General features: G+C 33.5%; 1 protein-coding gene across 6 annotated transcripts in view; it reads right to left on the reverse strand.

Annotated features, from left to right (window-relative positions):
- The window catches only part of KCNT2 (potassium sodium-activated channel subfamily T member 2), a 116,770-nt gene that overhangs the window by 13,908 nt on the left and 86,398 nt on the right, over nt 1-16,464 (reverse strand). For 5 of the 6 annotated variants that reach the window (XM_042819339.1, XM_042819338.1, XM_042819336.1 and 2 more), the window contains 5 exons: nt 15,593-15,809; nt 14,183-14,288; nt 13,756-13,928; nt 8,501-8,635; nt 4,201-4,312 (listed from right to left, as the gene is read on the reverse strand). In XM_042819339.1, the coding sequence (XP_042675273.1) occupies nt 4,201-4,312; nt 8,501-8,635; nt 13,756-13,928; nt 14,183-14,288; nt 15,593-15,809 (743 nt within the window). Of the gene's footprint in view, nt 1-1,143; nt 1,365-4,200; nt 4,313-8,500; nt 8,636-13,755; nt 13,929-14,182; nt 14,289-15,592; nt 15,810-16,464 lie in introns of those variants that run through there. The other variant, XM_042819342.1, reaches the window with a different exon arrangement.

A 16,464-nucleotide genomic window follows, 5' to 3' on the forward strand; every position in this document is an offset into this window, starting at 1 on the left:
AATGTAATCACTAACAGCATGGCAGAAATGCCTGTTTAACTGAGGATAATCAATAGCTTAAATGAAGAACCAGAGAAGCATGTGTTCAGATACTTAAGTTTTTGGGTTTGTTTTTTTTTCAGAATGTAATTTCAAAAGCATCTGGTAAGCTTGCTTCTCTTGTTGAATCAATAGGAAAAAAAAATACTGTATACTTCATTATCCTTAATAAGTTCGGTGTGTTTAGACTTAGAGTTTAAATCTGCCCTTCATGGTTCAGTTTCATTGCTAAGATTTATACTGCTTCTGTGAAACATTAGACCAAATAGAAGTATTGAACTGAAATCTCAACACAAGCAAGGGAAAGAGGACTATTGTCTTGCGCAGAGGAAGAAAAAAAAAAAAAAAAAAAAGCTTGATTTTGTTGAAGCTTTTTTGCTAGTTATTTGTTTCTGCATGATTCGAGCAAAGCTCCATATTTTTATTTATCTGTGACTCAATTTTTCTTTACCATGACAAATGCATGCATGCAAACAATGTACAAATGTTCTGGTTGAAATGGCAAAGAGTGTTTCAACAAGTGTTTTTCATATAAAATTGAAGAAAGCATCATCTTAATTGTACAAAGAACACTTATTTAGAAAAGCATGCTATTGGTCTTACTGGTGTAAGCCACAGAGATGAAGACTGTATGCATTTATTTTGTAGCTCTACACCATACATTTGAATGCTTTTCTTTTATTGCAAAGTAGAAGATAGGAATTGAAGAAAAGTTAGTGTGAATGAAAGCTTGTGTGTTGTACAACAAATACTTCAGTATTAAAACCATATGAATTTCATAGCATATGTTACATTAAATTCTTTGAATCATGCCACAAAATATTTTAAAGGCAACTGTGTCAATCATATGAAAAATACCATGTGAATGAGGTGTAGTGTTTATCCTTCCATCTTTTGGGGAGAATTTGCTGAGGATTCTGGTTTGGAGCCATGAAGAGGTGAGTTAGGGCAAAGGCCGTATCTTTAGAAATACTTTTGCTTTGTATCCAACGACAAACAGACCATTTGGTTTATTTTAAAACAAGAGTACATTTATTTTTCCCATTTATATTAGGTTTTTTATATTGTCTCCTTTCTTTTATTACAGACTTGTTTTTCCTTTTGGCTTAAAATAGATTCGTTAGAAATGCATTTTTTACTCAGGCATCTGGTGTTGATGTTTTTTTTCCTTATTACCTGCATACTCATTGGTCTTCCAGACAATATAGCAGATGTAGAAGCCAGAAATATGTCAGAATGCCTGAAATGTTTTTCTTTCCCGTGTGTGATGCCCAGCAGCTCCTTTTCTGACACTTGTTTTGGAATTCATGAGAAAGGAGATATAACTACTCAAAGAAAAAGCTTAGATCATTTCTAGGAACATAAATAAAAGACTGTGGTGTATGTGCATTTCAATGGAATGCACACATAGCTTACATAGTTTAAAGATAGTTATTAATAGATTATTTACTTCATCCTCATTGTTTTATGGTTGTGGTTTGGTTCAAGTCAGGAAGTTCAAAATTATCGCTTTTCTGAGTAGTAACAAATGTACACTTCTGATTTTGATAGTTCCTAGCATGTGCCATGCTTCCTCTGTATTGCTATTTAATTTATAGTTTATTTTTTGGAGGGTTGCGTTTTGTCAGAACACGAGAGAATGTCTGTCTGGCTCATGTTTTTATTGCGATTTTTGCCTTTTTACTATTTAAAAATAAAAATATAGTCTAAATCATTAATACTGTAATGCCAGTTACAAAGCACTATCTGCAAGCTAACCTGAAGCCCTGCTTTGGCCACTCCATCAGTGGCTGAAAGAGGTGTACGGCCCACCTCGATTTAATATATTCTCCTGCAGTTTAGACAGCAATATGGAACTCCATGGGAGGCTGTAAATGTTTCTTACAAGCAATGTAAAGTCATTGTAAAGGAATGTACAAGTACCTAATGTGACACACACATGTTTTGGGGTCTTCCAAAAACATAAATGTGATGACGTTCAGTCGCTTTCTACGGAGAACAGTGAAGTACATTGTTAGTTCTTATACTAGTTGTTGCCCATGTGAGATACAGCTGATTGAAATACAGTCACAGAGACCTCTTTTTAGTCCCTTTCTTGATATAAGTAATTTGGGATTGTTATCACACCTCTGCAGTACTTTATGGTTTCTTTGATTATTTTCCTAATTGCTTCTGTCCTGGCTTTTTAGCAAGAACAGATTCATTTTTTTATTGTTGATCTGGAACTGCTATCTACAGATCTCAATTCAGCAGCAAAATGTGCATCCTTATTATTTATGCTTTTATTGTTTAACGTTACTTCAGATCCTCTTCAAATCAGAAGAGTACTAAAAAGAAATGAAGACAGCATGTTTTATCCTTAACAGAAGTTTAGAAAAGCAAACTGTCTTTGTGTGTGTCACTCCAAATAGGCAGCTATCCCAGATAGATTTTTTTGCTCACCTAATGTGTATGTACTTATGCTTTGGAGGATATAAAATCAGAGTATAGTATGATGAAATTTACACAGGGTTGCACATACTTTAAAAGATCATTTAAAGTTAAGAGTTTTTATCCTTCCATTGAAACCTGTGGTATTTAATCAGCCAGGGCATTCTAAACTCTTTAAGGAAGGGTAATGGTTACCTCGTGTTTTTTCTTTATCTGGGACAAATGGAGAACTAAGTTTTTGAACTGCAGATGCCACATACTGGAAAAGAAGCTACTGCTATCCTTGCTGCCCCTAGTCATTAAGTTTTACATATTAAGGGAGTATGTTTAAAATAAATAATATTTGCAGCAGATAATAGTGCACCAAAGACATAAGCTTCAATAGTGTGTTCTAACCTATGTCTTTCAGCTGTTGGCACTTGATGCTCTATATAAACTAGCAGTTCATGATTCCAGCCACTTCCAGCTTAATTCTTTCTGCAGTTAGCACTGAGGGGAGAGGGCAGGAGTGCTAAAATGTAGGAATCATGGGTGCAAACCTTTATGGGTACAAGGAGTGAGGTAATAAAAATGAAAATATGCCTCCCAATGAAACTGTTCCTCTCTTCATAACAGTTTCTGTCTAGCTTTTTCATGATTCTCAATTCTGTGCAAATCAAACCACCTAAACAAGATTTAAGCTATCCTTCTGTTTTAAGCAAAGACCAAAAAATCACAAAATATCACCTACGTATTTGCATTTTCTGGTCAACATGTATGCATGATAGTCAATAGAATTGATTGTAATAAAACTTCTTATCATCCTGTTTCATCTAAACAAGCTGAATTTAAGAGTTCTGTTCTTGTATAAGATACTGGGAGCTGGGCTGTGAAGATAAACTTGTGTGAAAAGGTGGTTTTCCATTACGTAATACCTTACACGAACACTTGTCAAAACTATGTCACTGTTACACAGTAAATAGCAAAAATGTAAATTTCAAATTTACACCCACATTCTAGGGCAATCACTGTTCAGCTAGGAAATGGGAGTTTTAAGTTACTTCTGCATAATAAAAATGACTTCAAACTGAACTCGGATTTTTCTACGGTAACTAAGACGTACGACACGAAGAAACTGGGAGTATGCCTAGATTACTAGCAAGTGGGGGGTGATGGATGGAGAGGGACTGGAGTGAAAAAGTCTGTTTTGAAGACCAGTGTCATGATAGTATTTGTCTTGATCTCATGAAGTAACTCAGAATGTGGCCTGTGATCGTGAAAACAATACTGGAAGTTTTCTAGGTCAGTCAGATCACCATCTCTGAAAAAGAGGTTTGTCCTGGAATTGACCAAGTTAAGCAGGTAGCCGAAGTTACTGTCTAGCAATAGTATCTTGGATGAGCCCGGGGTTACGTGTTCTTGAGCAAATTAAACTCAGCTTACCTCCCAATGGCCCTTCTGTTTGATAACTTGAAAATGCCAAACATACATGAGCCTATATGGGTCTGTCAACGTTTAAGCAGTGTTATTATTCTTACCATTAGTAGGACTGTACTATGAAAGAGAACTGGTGCTCTCAAACTGTTGTGATAATGTAACTACCAGATAAATGAAAATGCTAACAGGATATATGATTACAACACTTTTACATCAAAATGGAATACAAACTGCACATTATTCTAGGACATGTGTATGTATTAAGTGTTTAGTATATTTAACTGTTTTCTACATTTTAGAGACCTCATTACTTACCTTTTCCAATTTGGATAAAGCAAGAGAATAGCAGTCTTTGGCTCTGAATTGCATGAATCTCATATTGGCGGGGTGAGTTAGCTCTGTGATAATGCTTAGGCTCGAGAACAACCTGTATTTCAAAAGAATGTTGCAATTTTAAGCTCCAATTAGAACAGTTCACAAATGTAAGGATCTAGATAATGCTGTGACTTGTGTTCATGTCCATGTTTTTAATTAAGCACCTGAAAACTTAAGTCTTTATGGCAGCATAAAAAGCTCATATAATAGACTCTGATATAAGGCTCTAAATTTGTCATATTGTACCGATAATACATGGCAGTCATCAATCATTTTATGTGCTTTTCTTGGAACCTGACCTTAGTGAGGTAATGTCAAATGGATTGCACGGTGCATTTTTTTCAACTTTTTAGTCCTTGCCCTCAGTTTTGTAGGGATGAACGTCACTGAAATAATAATTCACATAAAGCCTAAATTTGGCAAAATGTATTTCAAGAACTACCTAGTAGTATGTGTGTTAATGGCATCTTACTGCAGTTTCTATGTCTGTTGAGCTTTATATATAGTATTAAATCATATCATTATAGAAATGTTGGACATCGTTATGTTAGCAGTTCTGTTCCTGTGAATAACCAAATATTGTGATCATAAAAGAAAAAATGGAATTAGTAAACTAGCTGAGAATCTGGACGGCATCACTTAATGACATCTTGTGTGCACTGTAGCTTGAAAAGTGCTGTGTACGTTCAGTATTTTCTGTGGCAGTTTAGCTAGTGCAGTAGTTATATAAAGGCTATTCCATTCTACTAAAGATTGAGCCCTTAGGGAATAGAGCCTACATAGATAGGTTAAACACATGGTAAACACACATTTGAATTGCAACTATGGTGTGACTTCATTTATTTATTTTTTAATATATGATACAAATGAAAGCCTTGAAAATACTCTGTACATAAGAACTTCTATCTCTTAACTAACCTAAGGAAAAAGTCCAGAGGAAGAACATATTTCCTCTTAAAATTCTGTTATTTTCTGTGTTAATTGTGTATCGCGTAACATATAATTACTGAAGCTTCTGCTGGCTGGAAATTTTTCTGGTATTGTTGTGTTAATGGACCAGCATTCAGGTTTGAAAAACAACAGTATAATAATTTAGAACTAAAAGCAAATTAAACAACTAATCTAATGATAAGATGCACATGATCTGAAGAAGATTTGCAAGTTACTAGGTTTCTGCTACAGATGGATTTAGTTAATAACCAAGTTATAAAAGAAGATTGCAAAAGATCTACGAATGTGCTACTGATAAAAATTCAGACCTCTTATTTAAGAGTGCCCTCCAGTGGAAATAGGGAAAAAGCATTAGAGATTGTCAAAGCAAGATTGCCTCTTAACCCTAGTTCAAGGCACTGCCTGCAAACTTTCAACAGTACAGGCCTATTCTTTACAGAGATTTCTCTTTTCTTCTTCATTCTGTTTTCAGGGTTTTTTTGTTTGTTTGTTTTGTTTTTTTCTTTTATTTAACAAAAAAAAATTAAAAAAAAAAAAAAAAACCTGACTTGGGAAGAGGAAACCTTAGTCAGCCTGATGGAAGACATGATGTTGTTGAATGGATATTTGGGAATTGGACAAGTGAGAGATGGATATGAGCCGAGAGGATAAAGTATGAAAAACATGTAATGGCATCATAAAACCTTATTTGGTCCATTTATAAATTGGTACTGATTGCTAAGTGTCATATGAATGACTAACTTATTATGTAAACTGTTATTAACAAATTTCTTGCCATTTTTGAAACTTAGCCACTAAAATGTTAGATAATAGGAACTTAAAACAGGACTTCCCAAACATAAGCATTTAAATTCATTAATTAGTAAAGTAAGAATAAATATAAACACTTCTAGTACAGATTTTCTGCTTAAGGAAACCTGTTTTATCGAGGTGGTAGTCAGTGATTAGCTTCATATTTTACATTGAGAAAGATCTCTAGGACATAGCCAAAAACCAGTAATTGCTCCTTGTACTTTTAATCTATGCTGATTTGTTCTTTTCCACCCAAAGGATTAAAAATTTCCTTTCTAATTTGATGCAACTGTTTGAGTTGCAGCTCTTCGCTCCTTTAAACTATAAATCTGGTAAGTTAGTGTTGTGTCAGAATTTTAATTGGTATGAAACAACTTCTATCCTTAAAGGTGTTAATAACTCCATCATGTTATAAACAACACATCCATCTCCTAATCAAAGCTGGATGGGGATGTACTGTTCTGTCTAAACAAGAGTAATTTATTTTTAGTAATTTATGTAAATCAGGGAATAATGCCAAAACAGGCTTATTAGAATTGGCAACTTAGGCCAAACAGCATTACAGTGCACTTGCATCATCTCTTCAGTACTGCCTGCAATCCATAATGAGATCAGCTGATGTGAGTCAATGAGATTTAGATAAACTTATATAGCTTTATTTCTTATGACTCAGTTGGAATCTTTTTAATTTGTGTAAATGTTTGAGAACAGCACATATTAGCAACACTCCAGTGACGTAAAATCCTTATTTAATCCTATACTTTCTGTTCATTGCCTTTGTCCATTATCTTCTTCATTACTTTCTTACAGATATTACTAAACAACAAAAAAACTTGAAAGATCTTAATTTATAAAGTTATGTTCATGTGATGAATGTAGTTTATTCTGCAGAACAGATGAATGTCACTACTTTACACTGCTTAGAAAAACTTAGTTATCCCTGCAACTTTGATATCATGTAAAAATACAGAGAATACATTGTGTTTGAGAAGAAGTAAATTCAGGAAAAGAGGTAAAAGAACAGTTTACGAAGTTGACAAGGTTTTCTGGAAACAGTGTTAATTCTTAAAATGTGTTATTTTTATTTATTTTGAATTTGTAAGAAGGTCTATGCAGGCTTAGAATTATACTGAGCAGTTGTATGTTTCATACATGAGTTACAGCTGCCGTCTAGTTGTAGCTATTGTGCAGGTAAACTGAATGGTTATACAGCATGTTTTACTACTTGGATATCCATTATACATAATGTAGTATTGTGATTTTTTTTAGTGTTGCACTGGGTAGAACGCAACTGTGGGAAATATCAACACCTACTTAACAAATTTTATTTACTTTCCATTCTATTTTTCAATTTTATATTTAGGGAAAAAAATCTGGAAATCTTAGTGATGCATATCATTGCCTCAGTGAGATATCATAGAACAATGTGGTTATTATTACACTGGAATGTTCCATGAATAAAGTTTAATTATAATTTCTAAATTTGATATGTGATTGAGATGCATCTATGTTAAAATCAAATGCAAATTCAAAATCTCAAAGTTGAAATAGACAGAACTAAAACTTCTTATGTAGCATAGATTTTGCTTCTTTTGGAGTGCATGCAGTCATGCTAGCACTAATCAACTACACAGTTGGGGAAAAAAAAAAAATCTGTTGAAATACTTTGGATTTCACATGCTTATTTTTCTTGACCAAACCTTAGTAAAATAAATCACAGGAGGTTTTGGATTTAAGCTCTAGATCAGGGAAGCATTTCTTAGCTGTCTGCATAGCGTATATATCTGCTCTTGTTTGTGGGTTTTTGGTTTGTTTTTTTTTTTGTTTTTTTTTTTTTTTTTTTTTTCAAATAAACTTTCTTCACCGTTTAACGTGATTTCTATCATTTGGTACTTGTTGAATTGAGATACTTACATGAAGCGTAGCTTTAATCAGGAAATGTTCTCAAATGATCTGGAGGTCTCTGAACTCTGTCTGGTTTCTTAGTTGCTTTCTTAGACTTACAATTTTTCACTCTGAATTCAGATATTCCTTCCTGACTCTGAATATGCTGTTGTCAGAGGTAATACTGCACACATGTGCCTGAAAATCTGTTTTTTGTTGAAAAATCAATATTCAAAATTTATACACAATTAACTTCATACTAATGCATAAGCTGCTGCATTAGAAGGATCTGTTTTTTTGAATTGTCTTTAGCAGCACAAGGACAGCTGCACTAAGAAAAATGTGGGGTGTTTTTTGACCTGTTCTCCAAAGTAACATTTGTTCCTTTCCTATAAACCTGAAAATTAGAAATTATCCTCAAGTTTGGGGATGAGTTTTGTCTGAGATTTCAAGAGAGTTATGCCAAGAAACAGTTTATAGCTAAGGTTTTTTGCTATGTGAAAAGAAAGGGGAAACAAAAATAGAAACCACACCCTCGTCTGAATACAGAATGCATTATTAGGTACCTCGTGATTAATGAATATGTAAAACGAGACTGCAAAAGATCTCTTACCTGAAGAGTGTTTGAACATTTACAATGGTCTTAGCATCTGCCATGTAGTCTTCCTCAGCACTCATTGTACTTTCTTTGTCCACCACCACCATATTAGCTGCAAAGGTGACCCCACATCTTAATAAGTCATCTAGGCTTTTGTGAAGAGAAAGAGGAAGAAAGAAATGAACAAGTCACTTTAACCTGAAATGCTTAAAAGATTAGTGATGATACTGATAAATCACATTGAGTTGCTGGTTCCCTGCAACTCCATGTACATGTTATAACTTATAGTATAGTCCATGTCAAAAATATGAATTGAGAGAATAGAATATGAATTGTTTCCCTTGAAGTCATAGAGAATACACTTCAGGTTGTTATGGTCAGTCTTCCTAAAATGGTAGAATTATTTCAGAAATTAAAATGAGCCTTTAACAGTTACATGGAAAGACTGTATGTCCTTACATGTTTCATCAACTTGCTTCATTATAGTTATTTTTGGCAATGAATGGATCTAAAATGATTGCTCTTTAACACATTTTGTTTCAGTTTCAAAATGTTAATAAGGGTTCTAAGGGAACATCTGAAAAGCTCCTCTTTTATCTATCGAAGTGTTGTTACAATACCTTTAGGACCAGCTGTACCTCAGTAGAACATTTCACCTACTGGACAATATCTGCTGTGAAGTTTGACCACAGAAAACCACCTCTGACAACTAAGTTACAGTTGCCAGCATGCCTTATATTTATTTCCAAAATGAAGCACATTTTGGTTGTTAGTTTCTGTTGGAAAAGTTACTTTTAAAACAATTCTGGAGAAGTTTTAGAAAGTTTTATTTTCTTTGGTTGGTTTTTGTTTTAGTTTCTGTAATAAAAGCTGCTGGGAACCAAGCGACTCAAGTGAAAATGGGAAGAAAGGGTATTTCATGATTTCCAGGAGAAATTGAAAAGCTACATTTTTTGCATCATTCTTTACTTCCAAGGAAGAAAAGCTATTTTGTCATTAGAATTGCTTCTCATTTGGCAGTTGATCTAATCTGTAATATTGTCTAAACTATACTGATTCAATTATTACTGTTCTCAGTGATCTTCTAAGGCTCCTAAGTTTTACATATCCTATTCTAAATCTGTTTTGAAACTTTAGAATAAGGAAAAGGATACACATTATTGGTGTTTATTTTACATTTTATATGTGTTCTTCCAAAACAAATATATGGTATAATTTTTGAAACTGCACTTTAACTGGTGGTTGACTACTAAAAGAAAAATTATATGACCTATACTAATAATGTCAGTGCATATGTGGAAACCTGACCTTTCTCTGAGTAATTTAATTACTGAAATAGCAGTAATGTAATACTGAACTAGCAGTAAAATAGCAGCAAAGTCTAAAATGCAACTATATTTTCTGCATTTCAGAGATGGAAAAAAACCTATTCATTTTTTTTCAGTTGTACCACTACTTTGAGTTTTTTTTTTAATGTGGGGAGTTAGAATTCTAATAAGTATTTTTATAATTCCATTATCAGTATTTGTTAATATGTAACAGACTCCTGCACTACTGGAATCTGGTCAGTTACATATCTCACATCTTTTATACTCGAAGTCTGTAGATGTTTCTGCTAACTTGGTACATTTTGGTGAAGTTCAGTCAAGCTATGGATTTCTGTAAAGATGTTTTTCTGCAGGCTACTTGCTTCTAGCAAAAAAAGGAGTGGTATATATGGGTAATCCTTTTTGCGGTTTTCTCTTCAACTTTGTGACATTTCATGCCAAGTGACCATAGGACAAGTGTATTAGGTATTTAAAAGGTAGCAGATGGCATTCTTAAATGCATTGGAAGTGAATTCCAGAGACATTAAGAAAGAAACTTTGTATATTTTACATTGTAGCATTTAGCTAAACATGATTGATTTCTACTGGTTATATATGATTTTAAAACATTTAAGAAAACACAAAATAAATACAAAATCTCATTACTGATGAAAATAGATGTCAAAAAAGAACTACAGAATCTGATTTTAAAGTGACTGCATTGTCAGATTTGATGCATAAGTTCATGTTAACAATACTGCAAACAAAAGAACTTTGCATAGTAATGTCTTTGGTGGACTGTAGTCCTCAGGTTTACGCATTCATTTCTTAAAAAGAAATAAAACACACCTCAGAACAAATGAAAAAAAAACCTGTAGGAAGTGATTTCCTTTTGAAAGTAAAACCAGTAATTTTTATTAGAATTTAATCTTCCAAGTTAATTAAAAATGGTCTTTGGGTTATTAATTATTTGAGATACTGTGAGGCAATTCAATTAGTCTGCTTCTATGAATTTTCTGTAACTTTTGTAGGATTAAAACCTTAAGTAAAATAGTAGCTATTAGCAACCCAAGACACATTTTTGCTTTAGAAAAACACATCTAATAAGTAAAAAAACATGTCTATAGATCCACTGCAGGTCTCACAGTGACCAAGGTATTGCCAAGACAAATCTGCAGCTCTATTGCTATTATAAGCAGTTTTAAAGCCCCTGTTAAAACAGGATGAAAACTTTAAAATGTTGAATATTTAAAATTTTCATTGAAAAAATAGGTTCTGCTACTTCTGGGCAGGAAATAAATTATTTGATGTCTGTTTGGAGAATGAGTACTGTGGCCTTGCAGCCCCACCTCAAAAGCAGCCATGTAGTGAAGCATACTATTTTCTACTTTGTTTTGACACTAGGCACATGAGCTTACTAAAATGCTACTGAGCCATTGCTCCTCTCTCCCCTTTGTCATTTCTGCCTGATTTTTCTGTTAAATGTATGTTGCTGAGCTTAGATATGCAAATATATACCAGCAGAATTTCTGAAGACCAATATTGGAGTAGGCGAATATTTTATGTAGGGGAAAATTAAGACTGTTGGAAACATTTAAACTCATTAGTTTTAGTGTTGTTTGTGTTCTATAGCTATTTTACATAAGCCTAGTCTGTAAATGATAAAGGGTGTCACTAGAATCAGTGCTATTACCTGGCGATTTCTAGAGACGTACTAAATACTTATTAAAATAAATGTTAATGCTTGGGTTTTGAAGATACTAAACTGTGTTCCCTATCATACTTTTTACTGACAATATCCTCTAGAAGTCAGAAATTTGAAATCTCAAACTATAGCACACAGACACACAGACCATGCATGCAGATAGATCATCTTCAAATATAACGCACACATAGACATGCAATGACAATACACAAAACAAGCCACTGACCACTACAATGTTAAGTTTTCTAACAGTTACTTCACCTACTTGTCGATAGAGCCCACCATGTAGTAAACCATTGGAAACCAACAGATTGCATCCAGAAAATGCATATCTGGCCTAAGCAGCAGATGGGATTACAAAATGAAACACAATATCACAACAGCAGCATCTCTTCTAAAATACTTAAAAAAAAAAAAAAAAAAAAAAAAAAAAAAAAAAAAAAAAAATTTTTTTTGTATGGTGTTTTTTAAACTTCAAAAAAAAAAAAAAAAATTAAAAAAAAAGAAAACAAAAAAAACCTTGGAAGTATTATGTCTTTACACGGGTAATAGAAAACTGTGAAATAACAGTGCTGTAACTGTAAAGGATGATCAGAATGATCACATGCTTATTAATAAATGCACCTCTTAAATCAGAAAATTTATGGCACAGTACAATTTCAAATATTAAAACGAGTGATTGATTTCAAAGACACGCTGCCAAGTTGTTTTCCAGTGCACGAATTAGGGATACTAAAAATAAGCAGTGAAACCTTAATGAAAATGTGGAGTAGAATCTTTGAGTTACAGCTAATAACTCTGACTTAAGTAAATGAGAAAAATTTTGAAGAAAAATATTATTTTAAAAACAATGTGTGAAATAAAGTTTTATTGTTTCTTTATTCATAAATTTTACTGGATTTCTTCTTGCATATCGAGAAACAACTGAAATCTCTAAAAATGCCACGTATAGGTAACAGAATACTGTAATAGTGGGTTGATAAAAAGAAAATAGGATTATAACAAAAAGGCATAGGCAGGATCATCAAAGGTGGTTAGATTCCCGAGTCCAGTGAAATAAATTGCAAAATGCCAATTGACATGAATGGCACCAAGACCTCAGCCTAATGCATGTATAGAAAGCATGCTGGCTTTTCAGGAGGGACTCTGCGACACTGAATGCTGGGAGGAGCCACTGCAAATGCAGTGTAGAAGGTAGAGAAATAAGGGTTCTAATTTAATTATCAGCCAAAACTTTTTGCCATTAAAATGATATTTAGGTGTAAAATTATAGCTCTGAGTGTGTTAGCTCAGGCGCCGTTGTGGAAAAGATAGCAAGCACTAGAGGGCACTCTGTGTTCACATCACAGCTTAAACATCACTTTATAACAAACTTTAAAAACCAGAAATCTTTAAAGAGCAATTCAAGCTTTCACCAAATCATGTAATTCATTTTATGCCATAGCATATATACACTTAAAACCTTTGCTTTGCAAACACAAGTGTTTACAGCTTCATTAAAAAGCTGTTTGAGGCTAAAGTAGAACACTTCATTGCAGATCTTTGCATAAAAAATTGCTTGTAATAAGCCAGAGCACATACATGCAAACCAAAGTGTCACTTTAGCATCAATATCTGTACAGCCCCCCCCCCCACAATTATTTATGTTCAGATTATTAAGCAGTACTCTTGTCAGAAGGTTTTTTCTTAAAGTTTGAAAAGCTAATGGAAAAAAGGCTAATAATTTTAGTGATCTCCACACAGGTGTGGTATTAACAACAACATTATTGCAGAGAAAGGGAATTAGCAAGTGGATCCTACTGGCCTAAAGAACTATTTATCTTAGAGTCTAAAATTGTTACAAATATTCCTATTAAGGCCACTAAGTGACTTGTTGTAAAAGCAGTGTTTGAAGTGCAGTTTCATAGCTACAAAAATGACTAGCTACACGAATTGACTTTTTTACAGTGCTTACAAAGTTAATTTTAGTGACTATTCATATTACTTTCAATATTTTAATACTTCATTGAAACATCACCTGTGAAGAATAAGGACATTAGAATGTAATACAGCCATTTACAGTCAGGAGAAAGTCAGTTTTGCATATAACAACATAGGTTCTGTATTTTTTCATTTTTTGCAAAGATGTACGTGCCATAATGTTTTTGATTTTAAGTTGGCCATCTGAAGAGTGATCACCTATCAAAGTAATGATAAAACGATTTAAAAATGTATCACAAAGAAAAAAAAAGAGACAGATATTTTTAAAATCTACATACGGGTTATCCAGGAGTAATACAATGGGATTGAGTTCTTTTTTCGGTCTGTAATAAGCTCTAAGTGGGACGATAAAATTATATAAGCCATTTCCAGCAGTTTCTGCTGCAACGATAATCAATTTATTTTTGAATCCATAGGCTTTGGCATCTTCATAGTAGTTATGCTGGCACCCCTAAAATTAAAACGAGAAACAAGTTCAGTGGATATGAATGAAGAGGTTTAATGGAATGGAAGGTTTTACCACTAGAAATAGAAAATTGTATCAGCTGACCTGAAACAGATCTGATTACATAGATGCAACTGCTTGGTGATGAAAAAGGATGAGAAACTTAGTCTGTGACAAAGCTCACATCTAAGCAAAAAATGTTTAGATGCAGCAGACAAATGTGAATGCAGTTTTATCCAATACCAGAGAACTCTCTTTACCTTATCTAGTCTTAGACAACAGAAGGGTACTTTTTCATGCAGAAGATGACAAAATGTGGGAGAACTTCCAATGTAAGGAGAGTAAGGAGGATAGCCTTTGGCATACCTAGTAGAATAGAAAAAAAAAAAAAAAACATTTTTTAGTATAGACAATGAAATGCATTTCATTATACAGCTGTTTTATGGGATGCTTATACCTATGCCTATTTAAACAAGTATTTGTGGACTAAGAGTCAAGTATATTAAACGAACAAAGGTATGTAATTTAAATCTTTGACCCATTCTATAAAATGTATTGACAGCTGTCAAATTTTTGTGAACTGAAGGAATTCTGTTTGGCTTTTTTTTTTTTTTTTTTTTTTTTTTTTTTTTTTTTTTGTACAAACATCTTTGGAAATGGGCTGATATATTGTAGTGTACAGACTTGGTGTTCTAAACACATTGGAATATAAGGAAAGTTGGAAAACTAGAAAACATGGTGGGACAGCTTCTCTTCCTTCCCCACTTATCATTCAGAATCTCAAGAACAAGTAAGGTCGTTACCTTCTTTTACCGAAAATGAAATTTCTAATTGGCCTTCATTTTTAATAAAAGACTACATGATAGTGAGGAAGACTCACTTGCAATGGGAGGTGCACATACGTGATCAGAATATCCACAGCCATCAGGGAAGACTGAGAAGATAGGCGGCCTTTTACATTCTGTTGTTTCAGTTGACAGAGTGAAGATGACTTATTCTATTATTTTTTTCATTGGATTTTTATGATCTTCCCTGGGGCTTCTCATACTTAGTGAAGTTGGAGATGCGAAACTGCTAGGTAAGCCATTGGCTTAATTGAGTATTTCAGTTTCAATATTCTTTTCAGTAATCCCAATAAACATAATTGCCTATCTTATTTTAAGGTGGTTACCAGATTTGCTTTTTTGTGAGCAGTGCAGCATTACTTTCACTAATGTGCTAACAAACATTTTAAATTAGATGTAATAATGTGATCTCATATCACATTTTGGATTGTTCTTATGTTTTGGAGTCATGTACCTACTGTTAGTGTTCAACGTGCCTGTTAAATTACCTGATTGTCAGGGAAGGACAGAGGTATTTATTTGTTTACAGCTTACTTTAGTCCTAGTAATTATGAACTGCAGGAAAAATGGTCATGAATGTCACTTGATGTGTATGCTATAAACATTACAGCGTGTAGAAAATCTCCCGTAAATAGAGGGTGTGGTCTGTTTTTCTTCTTTCAAAATAGGCATCACAGTATTCTGCTACCAGATAAAAGCATTTCTTAAAAAGAAATACTTCCTTTGTGTGTCTTACTTGCTACAACTTCTTGGATTGATCTGCGTGTCAAAACTGCCCATGCTTGTTTCAAATAATGTTTCTTAGTTTATATTAAATATACATACTCTAAGCCTGCAGAGACTTCGTCATCAGATGGAGTGGTTTCATCTTCTGACTGGTCACTTAGAAGGTCGCATGCCTGAAGTGAGGATGAGTCTGCAACCTCCAGAACAGGTGCTATACTGGGCCGTCTGCCTTCTTTACCTCCCTCAGAAGGAAGAGCTAGTGTAGGTCCGCTGGACGTTCGGCATCCTGTGTCTTGTAAATCGATAGCTACGGTTCCTGAAGTAGTGTTGAAATTGGTTTTACAATGTGATTGTTAAAACATTTAAATGAGATTCCCATATTTAGTAGGGATTTTCAGACCTCATGGACAAAGACTGAAAGGAATGCCACATCCATTAGCTGTGTTTATCATATTAAAGTATGACAAATATTTACTCTTGAGGAAGCCTTCTCCTGTACATCTGCACTATCCCTAACCATGAATATATATATATGCCAAGTATAATTCACTCATATTAATATGCGTCACCAGTAGATTTCATATTTCATTCATGCACATCATTTAGTAATAATTATAAGTTTGACCCTACATGTAACAAACTCACTAGATATTTTGACATTTCTAAAACCCGCATTAGAAGTTGGTATCTGAGCTCTTGATACTTTTTAATTTACTTTTTAATTTTTAGTTTTCTGTTTCTTTTTTCATGATATTGTTTCCTGAAATTAGAGAGAAAATGTAATGGTTGGAGATTCTTTGTTGTAATAAAACCAACTAGTAACTTGGCATGGAAGAGATGTTAAATCTTGATGGTAATTACCATTATGTAGAATTGAACTAATTTATAATAAATTAATTGATGCTATTTCATGTGTTTGCAAACCATAAACTCCACTGTGTTTAAAAAAAAAAAAAAAAAATTTCCTCAAG

Source organism: Centrocercus urophasianus, unplaced genomic scaffold (genome assembly GCF_019232065.1).
Source record: "Centrocercus urophasianus isolate 14NV4802_14NV808 unplaced genomic scaffold, USGS_Curo_1.0 seq_18, whole genome shotgun sequence".
Taxonomy (NCBI): Eukaryota; Metazoa; Chordata; class Aves; order Galliformes; family Phasianidae; genus Centrocercus; species Centrocercus urophasianus.